General features: G+C 48.7%; 1 protein-coding gene across 1 annotated transcript; it reads left to right on the top strand.

Moving 5' to 3' along the window:
• Positions 1 to 6,078: 6,078 nt before the first annotated feature.
• On the top strand, positions 6,079 to 10,614 carry LOC121833740 (glycine-rich protein 23-like). Its single transcript, XM_042287271.1, has 2 exons — positions 6,079 to 6,093; positions 10,105 to 10,614. Exons 1-2 carry the CDS (start codon positions 6,079 to 6,081, stop codon positions 10,612 to 10,614), a joined length of 525 nt encoding a protein of 174 aa, XP_042143205.1.
• Positions 10,615 to 14,236: the final 3,622 nt, after the last annotated feature.

Raw genomic sequence — 14,236 nt, 5'->3', positions numbered from 1 at the left:
GACACGGAACCCAAGTCTAGCCTGCGAGATTGCAATCTCGATAGCGGCTTCTCAAGTGTTTGGTGGTGGCTGGGGAGAAGGATGTCTCGCGCTATATTTGCTGTCCAATGGTGCGCCATACGCCATTTAAATCGCGCTGCAGACTGACCTCTTCATTCATCGTTTGAAAGGGTGACGAGCGAGATATTGGCCAACAGAGGAAGCAACCCGGAAACTAGGCGCGGTGCAACAGGGTGTCTGCAACCTAGCGCTACAAGTACCCGGAGTACAACGCATTGTTTTCAGATACGACAGGACAGATGTTGAAGGAAATTTGCTCATTTCGCTCGAAGGACTCGAGAAGCCTGTGTGGCACAACCCGGTGGTTAACACGAACAAACGAATAGGCGATAACAAATCGTGCTTGTTCGTACCTTGTTATTTACCGAATTAAACGTGTATATCACGCACGCGCAGGTGTGCGTTTCCTGTGGTTTTCAAACTGGGAAGGCGCCGCGCCCCGCCAGACAGCAGATAGGGACGTCACGACTTCTCTTTCGTCTTCCTCCACAAAGGAAAAAAAAAAAAAAGCGCACGCAGTTATAAGACGGTTACCTTGAAGATCCGGTTTGTGGGGTTTCATTTTAAAACGAATTTGGAAGAAAACATTGAATTCTTATCTTCTTAAACTCCGATCTATATAAGCTCGTCTTGCAAAAAAAAAAAAAAAAATATGACCAGGAAGCAATGGCGGAAAGCATCGAGGAAAAACCACACTGTTTTAAGAATACTTTTAGTGATGTCTTTATAAGCACTCACCGTCTAAAATGTTTGTTCGTGGTTGGCTTTTTTTTCTCACATTCCGAACAGTAGTAAAACAGCAAAGCAACAAAATAATATTTATTTTCCTTATGTATATAATAATAATAATAATAATAATAATAATAATAATAATAATAATAATAATAATAATAATAATAAAGTTTATTAGACGGGAATTCAGAAACACAGTACAAATACGGGTCTGTCCAAGCCACAATGGGCTTGTGGGACAGGACCCGGCAAGTCGGACGACGAAAATATCAAGTGGCTAGTACAAAGAGATGAAGAAATAAACAATAGGTAACATTTCGACAACGCAGGCGGCACAAAGTACTACAGGCAGATTTTGGGAAATCGCACTAAATTGTTACATTGGCCAACGATGTTTTTAACTTTCTCCCTGTATTCGCGTTGATGACACTCTCCGGAAGTTTATTGAAAACGAAGGGTACATAATTAGACCGAACTCTTTTGCCGTAACGCGTAACACAAGAGGGGGTAATAAATCGTGGTGTACAGCGAAGAGCCCTTCGATGTACAAAGTCATTACTCCAGAAATGTGGCAGCACTACAGTTTGCAAAAAAAAAAAAAAAGAGAGAGAAGAAAAATTTGGCATCTGTAGAAATTCGAAAACATTAATGTCAGGTAAAAATTAATCTGATATCCTACGTTCTTTAACAAGGCCTTTAATATACGGTCAATTTTAATTTGCCACAGTTGCGCGCAATTCCCGAACACTGTAATAACATGTCTAAGTAAGCTATAGCCAAGGGCATGTGCGATTGACTTCCTCACGAAGAATGGCATGAAAACTCTATTATTAAAAGTATACAACTAAAGGTACGTTTATACTTCAACGTAACGTCGACGGGCGTGGCGTAGCGCAGCGCGCACAGATACTGATTGGTCGCAGATATCGAGTTTCTGGTTGCCGGCCAATGAAAGACGCGCGTTCTGCGCTACGCCGAGTTCACTGTGCTCAACGTCGGAGTATAAACAGCCCCTAACGCTCCGAAGTTACCCAGAAACGGACGACAAGTGCGAGTTCCACGACATGTCGGAATCAAATATAATACTAATAATAATAATAATAATAATAATAATAATTTTTTTTGCAAATATACAGCATCAATATATAAAAAAGCAAGTCTGTCAAAAGCCAAAAGCGGCTTGTAGGACTAGACTCGCCATCGACGTCGAGGAAAAACAGTTATACATAAGCATAGCATAAGACAAAACTAAACACAAGTTACAAAAATTGCAGACAATCCTGCAAAAAGAAAATAACACACAAAAAAAAAAAGGCATATACCACCAAGCAAAATTGTTTTGGAAAATCAACAAACAACATAAGCAGAAAACATAATACAAAACATCGTATGAAAAAAAAAAGTACCACTAACATGCCACAAAGACACAAACCAGAAAAATATATTACATGACTCATTCATAATTACGCGCAATAAGTCAACTATACTTCGTCTCACCCTACGATGGACTAAAGACAAAAGCTACGGACCGCCAGACCCAATCACGAGCCACTAAAAAATTGTGCGGTATTTCGCTTCGATGCACCTATCGGTGCCCGCGTCTCGGATCACTGATGAGGGGACGACTGGACAGTGGTTCAAATCGAAGAGCACCGAGTGACTCTACACTTTTACATCGCAAAGAAAGCCACGACATTAGGCCCTTAGCAGCGTGGAAGCTATAGAAATGATGCGGCGCTTTTGGATTCGAGCATCACTCATCCACCCCTAATCAATGGTAAGCGTGTCATAGTAAAGCGTGGAACGTGATTGGACCTAATGGCCCGTGGCTTTGGCCTTTAGTCCATCATAAAGTGAGACAAAGTATAAAAAACATAGGGGAAAGAAAAAAAAAAAACATACACACACACCATATACGTAATTACATATCTCGAAAGAGCAGCGAATCGAAATATCAAAGACCGAGTTTTCCACGCCTTAGCAGATCGTTCTTAGTAGGTTTTTTTTAAGTTTACGTTTTGACTCTAATTCAAGAAAGGTATTGGAGAGGCCGTTAAAAAGTTCAGGGACATAAAACGAGCGCAGTCGTTGTCCATATTTAGTATAAACACGTGGGATAATAATTAATAATAATAATGATAATAATAATAATGCTGTATATTTCATCCGCCAGAGTGCAATAAAGCTACGAATGAATCTTGTGGAGATGCCCGTGCCCTCTTTGGATGCGTAGGGACCCTGCCGCGTCTCCAGAGGGGGTCGTGTCCATCAGCTTGGGAATGACTGCCATACGCTCTAGCTGTAATCAAACTTATACCTGTGCCACACGGGCAACTCGAATGCCATTTACGACGAATGATATTTGAACGATCGGCCAACCAGCGCGCGAAACTCCGAGCGTGGGGCGTTCCACGCGTGACAGATCGCGAGCCGATTCGTCGATCACACGAATGTCATTCGTTGTAAATGGCATTCGAGTTGCCCGTGTGGCACGGGTATTACAAGCTGGAGAACCCGACTCTAGTACCCAGTTGGTGTTTTTGTTTCCATATGTGATTGTTTCGGATGCACCACAGACAACTGAGGAATAGGTACAGGTCACTATTAAGCTGACCAACGTTTAAAAGTTTAGTAAATATAAACTTATTATAGAAAAGAGAAAAAAGAAACAGTAGACATTTCCCCGCACGCAGGGTTTTTCTGGGATTAGTACTTCCCTGCATCGTATGTGTTCTCAAGGTGCAGCCAACTTCCCAAACATGCGAAAAAAAAAGAAAAAGGAAAAGTACATTGATTTTTTTTAGACAAAATGTTACAATACATGAAATCCAATCGTTCTGTACATTTGCTTGTGTTACTAGGGATGTCATTTGATTTCTTTTACTTTTTAATCCTACTTCATGTGTTTAACTCGGTTTGTATGACTCTAAAGTTCTTTGCCTTTCTCGACGGTTACTCGTATGGCGTTGCAGATGTCAAACGAATGCAGTTCATGCATAATGGAAGGTTTGTGTAGAAGTAACCGAAACATTTGGTTGGTTACATCAGTAGTGCATTCGCTTACGCTCGCCATCTCGGGCACTAGTGACTGTTCACTGACAGGCTCTTGCTAAGGGCTTGCGTACCCCATCTCGGGTCTTGGCTTCGGTGAACTGCGAAGCGCTTGCTAGGCGCTCACGTTTGTTTCGCATCCCGAGCCTTTTTTTTTCTGAGTAGTTCGAAAGGTTCTCTTTGGTAAGAGAGCGCGTGGAATCGGCGGGCGCCACGCCAAATGACGTAGCTGCGCCTCAGAAGCTAATTGACGTGAGCCTCTGGTTAGCGACGCTGGTAAGTACGCCGTTGTTAGCCATTGATGACTGGTGGCCGGACGGACGGAGGGACGAAGGACACATTTCTTAGTTTTTGTTTAAAACTTATTTCATGTAACAAACAAACAAAGAAAAAGAAAAGTTACAATTTTGGAAGTCGACAATCAAAACTAAGTAAGAGTGCAACGGAGAAAAAATCAAATAACTTCGAATTGACCAAGACCCCCTGAGAATCTTTAACGCACAAGCGAAAGCGCAGTCGCATGGCGCCTATACTGCAGTCAAACTTCGTCGGACTGCGAGCTCCTCGGCCCGATCCGCCAAGGGGCACACTAGGGAATTGTAGTAGAGCGTTTCCGCAGCCCGCTAAGCACCCGGATAGCGCTCCGTAATCCGCCACAAGACCTTGAACTATGCAGGCAAGGCTGGGGGCGCGCATGCGCAGCTGCGGCGTTTTCTTCGGGGATACCGTAGCGGAGGAGAAAAATGATCTACTACAACTCCCTATTACCTGGAGGGGGCGCCATCGCTACGAAACCTGCGGGGTAATTGACTTGGAGGCTAACAATCGCGAGCTCATGCCCTTGGAGCGCCATCCGATGAACGTTGGCGTACGCGGCAGAGGCAGAGCAAGCTGCTGCTGAACCCAGTGTAGAGATCGTCACATATTAAGGATTGGTACTAACAAAGTGCCGCCGAATCGGTCGAATATAACGCAATGAAAAGAGATACAGTATATTCTGTTGTACGTAAGGAAAATGAAGTAAAAACAATAGGAGATTACAATGATGGCAAAGGACCGTCCAAGAAGAAGACAAGAAATAAAAACGCAAAAGACTAATATGAAAAGCCGCGTATAGGCCTTAGAACAGAGCTTGATTGAAGCTCCGGGCTTCGATGCGTTCGCGGGCGGCCGCCTTGCCATTGAGACCGCGACGACCTCATAGGAAAACATTTAGAGGCGCGCTAATTGAGCGGACGCCGCAACCTTCTCCAGCAAGTCGGATCCCTCGCGGGGGGAGTAGGATCCACTTGCGCGGGGGGTTCGGCCCTCGCGCCAACTGACCGGTTCACGCGATCGCCTGCCGGCCGCCGTCCCTCCACCGGCGTCGTGCTCGATGCTCGATCCCTCGCAAATCATCCCCGGTGGAGAGAAAGAAGGGCAAGTAGAGCCAGTCGGTGTCGGAAGGGGCGCTCCGCATCCTCCTCGGGAAGAAAAAAAAAAAAAAAGAAAAGAAAAGGAAAAAAATAAAAGGTGGCGGTGATTCGATTCCCCGCAAAGGGGGGGAAGGGGGGATTCGCGTAAGGAGGGCCGCGGGGGTCGAGAGCGCGCGATCAACGCGGATCCCCCGAACGCTCGCTTTTCAAGGTGAACAACCTGGCCGGTCAGGAGGGAAACGCGGCCGGCGGAGCCCCTCTCCGGTCCGGCGAAAGTAGGGGGAAGGTCCGAGGTCGAAACATTTTTGTTTGCAGGTGGGCTACCAGCGCTGACCGTGAGAGAGGAAGAGCGCCGTCATTACGCACACACCGTGGCAGCGGAGCCATCCGCGCGCTAAATTTAGCAGGGATGCCCCCGTCGCCGCCATTCCGCCGGCTGGGCCCTGCTGAGTGCTGGACGCCACCGAGACAAACGGTGCGTGTTCGCAGCCGGCTTTTGCTTTTGCGCCCGAGCGGAGGGGTTGTCGTGGGCTATGCGGCCGAATCTAGGCCACTGCCACGGAGGCCATCTGCTTTTCGGGCCTTGCCCGCTATTTTCTGTCCGCCAGGGAAGGGGGGTTACCGCTCGGCTGCCGCCCGCACGCGGAGCAAGAAGGTTGGTCGGCTTTTGTCTTATTATATTATCTCCTCGAAGGAGGGGGCGGCGGCATGGGGGATTCACCACTGGGAGAGGAGGTGTGCACTCTAGCTGGACATATAAAAGGCAGAGGCCCAAGACCGTATTCGGTCAGTTCTTGTCGAAGGTAATTCAGCATCAAACATGGCTACCGTCCTGGTGAGTGGTCCTGGCCCAAGGGCTCATAGCCATTCCCATACCACGTGCCCACTTTTTTTTTAGGTTCCTAGTGTTTTTAGGGACCAAAATCAGAACCTCGGTAGCGTCGCATCGAACGTTTTAGTGACGAAATTCGCATGCGGCATCAGGTCGAGGTCAGAGGTCTGCGAGTCTGTGCCTACGTCGCGCGCGGAGCTCGAAACTGTGGCAGCGTTAAGGCCCGTTCACACTCTTGCGACCGAGTTAGACCGAGAGAGACCAGACCGGTTTTTAAGCCTCTTGCGATCTCTTAGGACCAGCTCCGCTGCATCGCATCCGGCCCTAAAAAGTCGCAAAAGGCTTAAAAACCGGTCTGGTCTCTCTCGTTCAAAGTCGGTCGCAACAGTGTAAACGGGCCTTTACGTCTTGGCAGTGCCTAACCTGTTACAAGGTGTTGAGATACGTCTGACCCCGGGTCACAATTCCTTGTACAGACGTTACGTACTCCTAGAATGCGCGCTCAATTCAGTGTACACGGTTGAGAAAGTAGCACGGGCTCGGAATAAACCGCGCGAGGAGCTTGACCATGCGCACAGAAACTGGTGCAGGCAAATGATCAAAATGAAACGTTTCCACCTCAGCTAGTCCATCTCCGACCAAGAGTGCGCGCGATTCTCGCAGGTACCGCGAAGAGGGACACTCGGGTGGTGCGCATCCCGATCGAAACGGGAGGGTGCAAAGTCGAAATAAGGGGACGCCAGTCCACTTCCACCCTTATTTTTCTCATCGCACTGTCACAGTCACAATCGAGAGCTTGACTAGATCGCACGCTTCGGAAAGCGGGCCAAGCTGGCGCGTGCTCAATCCATGCTTCGAAGTGAAGGCACAATCTCTCGCTAGCAAAGGGAAGCTTTAGTGCGCGTTCTACCTAAAGTCCCTAATAAGGGGTATTCAGACGAGGGAGAATCCCGGGGATTTCTCCCTCGTGTGAATACCCCTATAGCAGGAGCATGAACATGCAAACTCGCTGAAGTGTGAACCAGCTTTTTCCTCTTCTCTGGCAATTTGCTGATAGTGAGTTTTAGTACATCGCGTTTGCGCTCCGATAACGGTACCCGATAAAGATACGATGCATGCGCGAAGGCGCCTGCCGAATATCGGGGAATCTTCAACGGAATGCAAAAAGGATGTACTACAACTCTCCGAGTGACTGTATTTCGTGCTCGGTGTGACACAAATGAAGGTTACCCGGAATATTCGAACCCGCTATAGTCCACCTGACGATGCTTCCTAAGCCAGGGTGATTTGAATACGATGTTTTGTGCTCGAGTCACTCTTTCAAACGGCCTACCACAAAATATAGCTCCTGATCCCGAAGCGTCATGCCGCGTTAAATACGCAGCATGACGTTTAAACGAAGCAACGTATGCGACTGATAGTGCTCTTTTTTTTTTTAATTTAGCGTGAGTGCGTTTATCCTGCCAGGAAAGCCTATTGAGGCAAGGGGCAGTCGAATGGTGGTCATAGCCAAGGTGTCCAACCAAACCCGAACCGAAAATCTGAGCAAAACCCTAATTTTTGAGCGAACCGGAACAAAACCGGAACCGAAATCACACATTTGATATTGAACCCGAACCGGAACGAGAGCGTAATTTCATGGGGCGGTTACCGGCTCATTAGAAAACAGTTCGGCGTAATGAACTGTGCACCGTGCCTTTATTTCTGCGCGTGGCGGCGCGAAGTCAACTAAATAATGGCGACGGAGTCGTGAGCAGCGCAGTTTTGTACTAAACAAACAGCAGTGACATGGAGGCAGCTGAATAATAATTAGACCAATAAATATATTTCACGTCTATGTGCAGCACGACTTGGCGTCGGCGTGGAGGCGTCAACTTCCATAGCTGAGGGAGAGGAGGAGGAGGAAGAAACTTTTATTGTGCCCCTATATCAGTCTCTGGGTGGTTCCCTTCTTAGTCCATGGCCCCAGCGCCTGTAGGCTCTCAGCCTCTCCAGCTAGATCCACTTTAGTTGAGCGCCGAGCTCTGACTGGAACGATTAGGGGGTAGACGCAAAGCTAACTTTCTTTCTTTATATACTCACTGTTCAAAAATCCAAACGCCAAACGCTGCACGCCGGCGTTCGGCGTTCGAAAGGGTTCGAAGAGTGAGCAGAGACGTGTGGCACTCGGTTGGTCGAACGACGTTTTAGCGATCGCCGACTTTTCATCGAAAGATACTTTAACGAATGGTTTTCGGGTGGGCCAGGTGGTTAACATTTTTGTGATGAACCGCCGCTAAGCGGCGTGAACGCAGCGGGGGAGGGGGGGGGGGGGAGGTGAACACGCGCCTTTGTCATCCGCTAAAACGTCGATTCGCTCTAACGACCGCTGTTCGCTAAAACGTTATTCGCTCATGTGATATAGACACGCGCTCTTGTCACCCCCTCTCCCTAAGTTTCAGCCCGTAACCACAAATGGGGGTATCACTCTAAAAAAAAAAAAAAGCCCGTGCGTCTACTTCCCCGCACAACACTGGGAGAGACAATCAGCGCAACTTACGGAGGCAGCTCAGCGAATGGGGATGCCGAAACATATGTTTAGACCTAAAAACTCCGTCTGAGTTGTGACATTAAGCAATGCAAAACGTCACGCTCGCATTCCTTAATGTCACAGCTCAGACTGTGTTTTTGTCTAAACATACGTTTCAAGATCGTCATTCGCTGAGCTGCCTCCGTAAGTTGCGGTGATTGGCTCTCCCAGTGTTGTGCGGGGAAGTAGACGCACGGGCTTTTTTTTTAGAGTGTACTGGAGCCAATCCATATATTTGACCTGTGTACTTCCAGTTGAGCAGAGCGACGCGGGGAACGCGAAGTCACGTGAGCAGTTCCGAGCTATGGGTTGGCTCCGGCAGCTCCTAGTGTCCGTCGTGGTGCATCGTAAGATGATCGTTAAGATAGTCGGAGCACGCCAAGAGGCTGAAAAGCTATTCTTTTTTTATTTTATTAATTCTTTACTGCTAAAATGCATTCGTTAAGGAAAAGAAAAGCAAACCTAAAAATAAGAAAAGCCAGTTGGCTGTCGGTGTTTGTTTCGCGGATACAAAACTGGAGGCGACAGGAAGCAAAAACACGAGGGGCGCGATCTCTGCGGACAGCCAAAGCAAAGCTACTGGGGAGAGAGCGTATGCCAACATGTGCAAGAGGAGGAAAAGGAGGAACGTGAGAGAAAGGCTGGGATTCCCCCGTTTCTTCTTTCCCTCCTCTTGAACAGGTTGGTATACGTTCTCTCCCCTGTAGCTTTGGCTGTACTGCACTGTTTTAGTGAGACGGAGTATAGAGCACTGGGCACTGCTTCAAGAAATATGTTTTGGTTGTGTGTGGATTTTTCAAGTGCAGCAAGCCGCCCGTCACTTTTTTTTCCTGTTTTTTTTTTAAATTTTCTTTTAACCATTTTTGGACTGCTCTATGCCGTTTTTCTCCTCTTTAACTCAGTCGTTCGGGCGTGTGGGGTGGGTAATTTCCGAGTGTGGTACGTGCTAGTGTCGTGGAGTCAAAATGCGTGCTGGCTGATTAACTTCACATGCGAGTGCTGTACATTGGTACTGTTACCGAGCGTATTCATGACTACGTGATTAGCATATCACGGTGTTTCCGATAGGAAGTCAAGACCACAAAACGAAATTAAGAATAGTAATTTATGTTTTGCTGTACTGGCCTCTTCAACACAACTTCTGATGACGCTTTTTTTTTTTGCATTTTTATTGCAAATGACGCCGTGCTCAACACGCTTTTTGTTTTTAACGGCGGGGAGCTGTGGACTCTTCTTTTTTGTTTAGTGCAGGAAATGCACGGGCGGCCGCGGTCTAACGTGAAGTTAAAAGCTAGTTTGAACTGGTTCGCTCTTGGTGTAACCGGTAACCGAACGCGGCACGCCGGTAGCGTTGAATGACGTGAGCACCAATAGGAGGTCCCAGACGCTCTTCAATACTGTGCCTGTCTCGAGACCATATTCCGTCCACCCCGTTCTTTTTTCAGCTCCTCGCCACAGTCTGTTGCGTGCTCTCCGATGTCCTCGGCGGCGGCTTCGGCGGTGGCGGCTTCGGCGGAGGTGGCTTCGGCGGGGGTGGCTTCGGCGGCGGTGGCTTCGGCGGCGGAGGTGGCTACGGAGGAGGCGGCTTTGGCTCCGGACTGGGTTTCGGGAGCGGCAGCGTCCAGACGTACGCCGCAGGCCCCACGTACTTGGTCAAACCCACGCACGGAGGTGGCGGCTTCGGAGGCGGCGGCTTCGGTGGCTTCGGCAGTGGATTTGGCGGAGGCTACGGCGGCGGCGGCTTCGGAAGTGGCTTCAGCGGTGGCTACGGGGGTATGGGTGGCGGTGGAGGCTTCGGACATGGGTCTGGATCCAAGGTCATCGTGATCAAGGCTGGCAACGGTGGTGGAGGCTACGGTGGTTTCGGTGGTGGTGGTTTCGGAGGCGGTGGATTCGGAGGTTTCGGCGGTGGCCACGGTGGACTCGGGGGTGGCATGTCCTCCGGTTGGTGGTGACCCCAATGACAAGGCCAAGGGGATTATTCTTTGTCCCTTCATGGGAGAGCTCCATTTGCGCGCGGGTGTCGGTTCCGATGGAGCGAAGTTCCACCGAGACTGTCATAGACCTACTCACTGAGAATCAACGAAAGTTGCTGGTGACGCAGTGCTCAGGGTCCTGGGACATGACCTAGGATATCGGCAGCAATCGAAGTGAATAAGAAGGTCACCAAGCGCACAAAGAAGATCGATGTTTGGCACACAAACAATCGGAAAAGCCGACCAAATAGCTGTTGTGGAAACAGCGAGACATCGCTTCGCACTGGCATTCTGAAGCTAGCGTCGTTACTAATTTATATCCGATTAATTTCCACTTCTCCAGGCTACGCACAGAGGTGTTTATACTGGCAAATGACCAAATAGGTATCACCTTCCTCTCAACATGTGACACGAATATTGATTCTTGACTTTTATACAGTTTCTGTATTCGCTTAAAGCGGTATGCCCATGTTGACCAGGATGCCAGTGCCACACTGCACACGCGCCTCCCTCTTCGGCTCTTTGTTGCGACTGCCACATACGGTAGGCACGCGCAACCAAACGTTCGGCTCGCAAGGTTAGCCTTTCTAAACGACGTTGCGCATGGATAGAGTCTCGCTCGGATTGGTGTAACAGGTTCATCACGAACTCGAATACCAAGTAAGCCCGGTCCCGATAGATTCAGGGCATGAGCGAATACAAGTCGATACTTCTGCTCTTAGGACGTATCTGAGATCTGAGCAGATCCGAATTAGAGAAAGGACCAAATCTCCGCGTGGAGCTCATTGGATCGTGTTCATGAGAGACATTGGAGCAAAACATCGTCTCTTATATTGTTTTCTTTGTGCCTTTTATAATATTGCTTTCATAATAACGCTTGCCGACAGACATGGCGCGACATGACTCAGGAATGTTTTGGGCAAACCCGGAGCACACGACCGTCGCATCGTAACACAGCGCCCGCCTTTTGCCGTGGACAATAAGAACCGAATCCGCTTCCCGCCCATAGGCGCGCCCCCAAAGCAAGTCACGTTTCTCACCGTTCACCAGAACGACCCGATGGTGGTACGTTCTGTGAGCACAGCCCTTTAGACGGTTAGCGCACACCACTTTTTTTTTTTTTTTTTTGTATTTTAGACACGGGCAGGCTATAGTGTCGATCGCCATATTTCTGGTTAGCGCCCCACAAAAGCACACTCCACTACACTAGAAGAATGTATCACAAATTTTCGTTCACGTGAAATTAAATAAATAAAAAAAAAAGAAAATAACAACAGGTGATCGCTTGTTAGCTCCATGTCGCGCTGTATACAAGAACTGCATACGACCTGCCGAGAAAGTGAGTTAATCAACACGAATGTTCCCATACTTACGGCAATGTAACACAATGGTACGAAAAAAGAAGAAAAACGTTTTTAGACTGTGCAAAAGCTTTCGTAGCACGTATCTTCTTTATTGTCTTTTTTTTAAATTTAAGAGTCGATTTTAACAGCGAGCCCAGCGAGCTCGACAATATAAGCCTATTTTGCTTTGAACACTTTAACAACCTAGCTCGCGGATCGGTAATATCTGCCACGATTCTGCTGATCACAGTCCCGATTCCTGTTTTTTTTTTTTTTTTTTTTTTTTTGTGTGTGTGTATTGCGTGAACGGCGGGACACACTTACACGCTGACCGTTTGGCATTTCCGAAAAGATATAATACACACCCAGTACGCTCAGGGTCTTGCTAAACGCCACCATTTACAACCAGCGTTTTTACTTAATAACAAATGATGCTGCTATCAGGCACAAGCCTATAAGGATACCTACGAACAACGGGTACGGGCTTAAAAACGCAAAACTAAACTTCAAACCAAATCTCTAATTTTTTTTTTCTTGTTTTTTTTTTTTTTTTTTTTGCTGAGAGATTATTTGAGACAATAAAACTGATGTAGACCTAACGGACGAAGAAATAGGCAAACCTCTACGCACGAGAATGGTCAACCCGTACGAATATTTTTTTTTTAGCGAAAAGGGGTAGGGGTAGAGGCTAAACTGCTGCAGAGAACCAAGCCGCAAAGTGCACTACCGTCCTTTCTTATTAATCCATTCCGCTCAGGGGCATGTCCTTGCCTTAACGTACTCTGCAGCGTAGGATTCATTGTACGAAAGCGGAAATTTCCCACTGTGCCAAGATGTAGCCTCCTCACCTATGCCTGCAGTTTGTAAATAGAGAACTGGCGTACAAAAATGCGCTGGTTAATAAAACCTACCAAACCAAGGTGGCTGAAATAAGGTGTCTTTATTGGGTCGTTAGGCTTCCCTCGAGGGACTGTCCTGCGACACAGAACTCGAACACAACCAAGGTTATGAAGGGGCCTTCAATTGTGGACTTCCTCGCGTCGCGCAAAAATAATCCACTGTAAAAAAGAAAAAAAAAATCTAGCGGTGGCGTTGGCGCCTATCATATGCTGTTCCTGGTTCAAAAATTCCTAATTACCGACGAGCTTCTCCGAAGTCCGAGCTCCAAATGCATCTCGGATCATAGCTTCCCTCCCTGATGCTTTGAGAGGGAGACGCCGAAGCCAATGATCGTGCATCTCACCAAAATAAAGATCTGGCACTGGTGGTCACTGCTGACTTCTACGTGTATCAGATCCGTAAAAGTTGAAAAAAAAATTACTACAATAGTTGTGCATCTGCGGGTGCATGTGGGTACGCGGAGCGCCCCAAGAAACGGCCGCGTATGCTGCCTTTAGAGCCTAAAAGCGGCACATTGCTTTCCCTGCAAACCGGTGTGCTGTATCAAGAGCTTTAATCTCGTCGGCAGCAGAACAACCACAACAATAAGTTTCGCTGAAGAGGACCCACGATCCGCCCACTCTTTCTTTAGCGTACATCAGCGAGGAGAAAACTAATTCGCATCTCAATTACGACCGCAATCAACTTGGTGTATACCGCCAACCTCGTGCCCGGCTGATAATCGAACGTGCACGATACACGCGCCGGGACGATCCCGTCAAAGGCAGCTCGCGGCGAGCGTCTACAAGAGCGATGACGCACGCGCGCTCCCACCTTGGCGGCAGACATCAAAACAGTGGGCTGAAAGTGATCGCGCGGTACGAACCCAGCGTCTGTCACGTCCCCGACGTCCGGAGGCAGATGCGAGACGGGCAGAGGAACGCGATTCCTCAGCTGCGCTACGCGTGCGACATGAGCGCCCAGCATGAGCGGACGACAAGCAACGTACAGCCGGTCTCCGCGCGGCGTCGGCGGCGGAGACTACTCTCTCCGGCGGGACACGCACGCACGCACTGGCGGCGTCTGAACAGCCATTACTCTCATGTCCAGCAGGTGATCGCCAACCCGGAAGTCGGGATCGGCTGACCCCTTCTCCCCTCCCCGCAGCTTCCAGTTTCTGTGCGGTGCGTGCGTGCGTGCGTGCGGCAAGCCAACGGGCCCGTCGTGCATAATCACAGTGTCGAGTCGTCAAGCCCCGTGCGGGACTCGGCCGTTTCGGAGAGTCTCTCCTTCCCTCTCCCTCGCGCAGAGTCGCGGCACGCGGTTGCAAGAGGCACCTCGAGGAGGTTCCTCTCAGAAGGGCAGGAGGGGAGGTGGAG

The sequence above is a fragment of the Ixodes scapularis genome, unplaced genomic scaffold (assembly GCF_016920785.2).
Source record: "Ixodes scapularis isolate PalLabHiFi unplaced genomic scaffold, ASM1692078v2 PGA_scaffold9__187_contigs__length_104089568, whole genome shotgun sequence".
Classification (NCBI taxonomy): Eukaryota; Metazoa; Arthropoda; class Arachnida; order Ixodida; family Ixodidae; genus Ixodes; species Ixodes scapularis.
The sequence above is the reverse complement of the archived record's forward strand: the minus strand, read 5'-3'. Positions and strand labels throughout refer to the sequence as shown.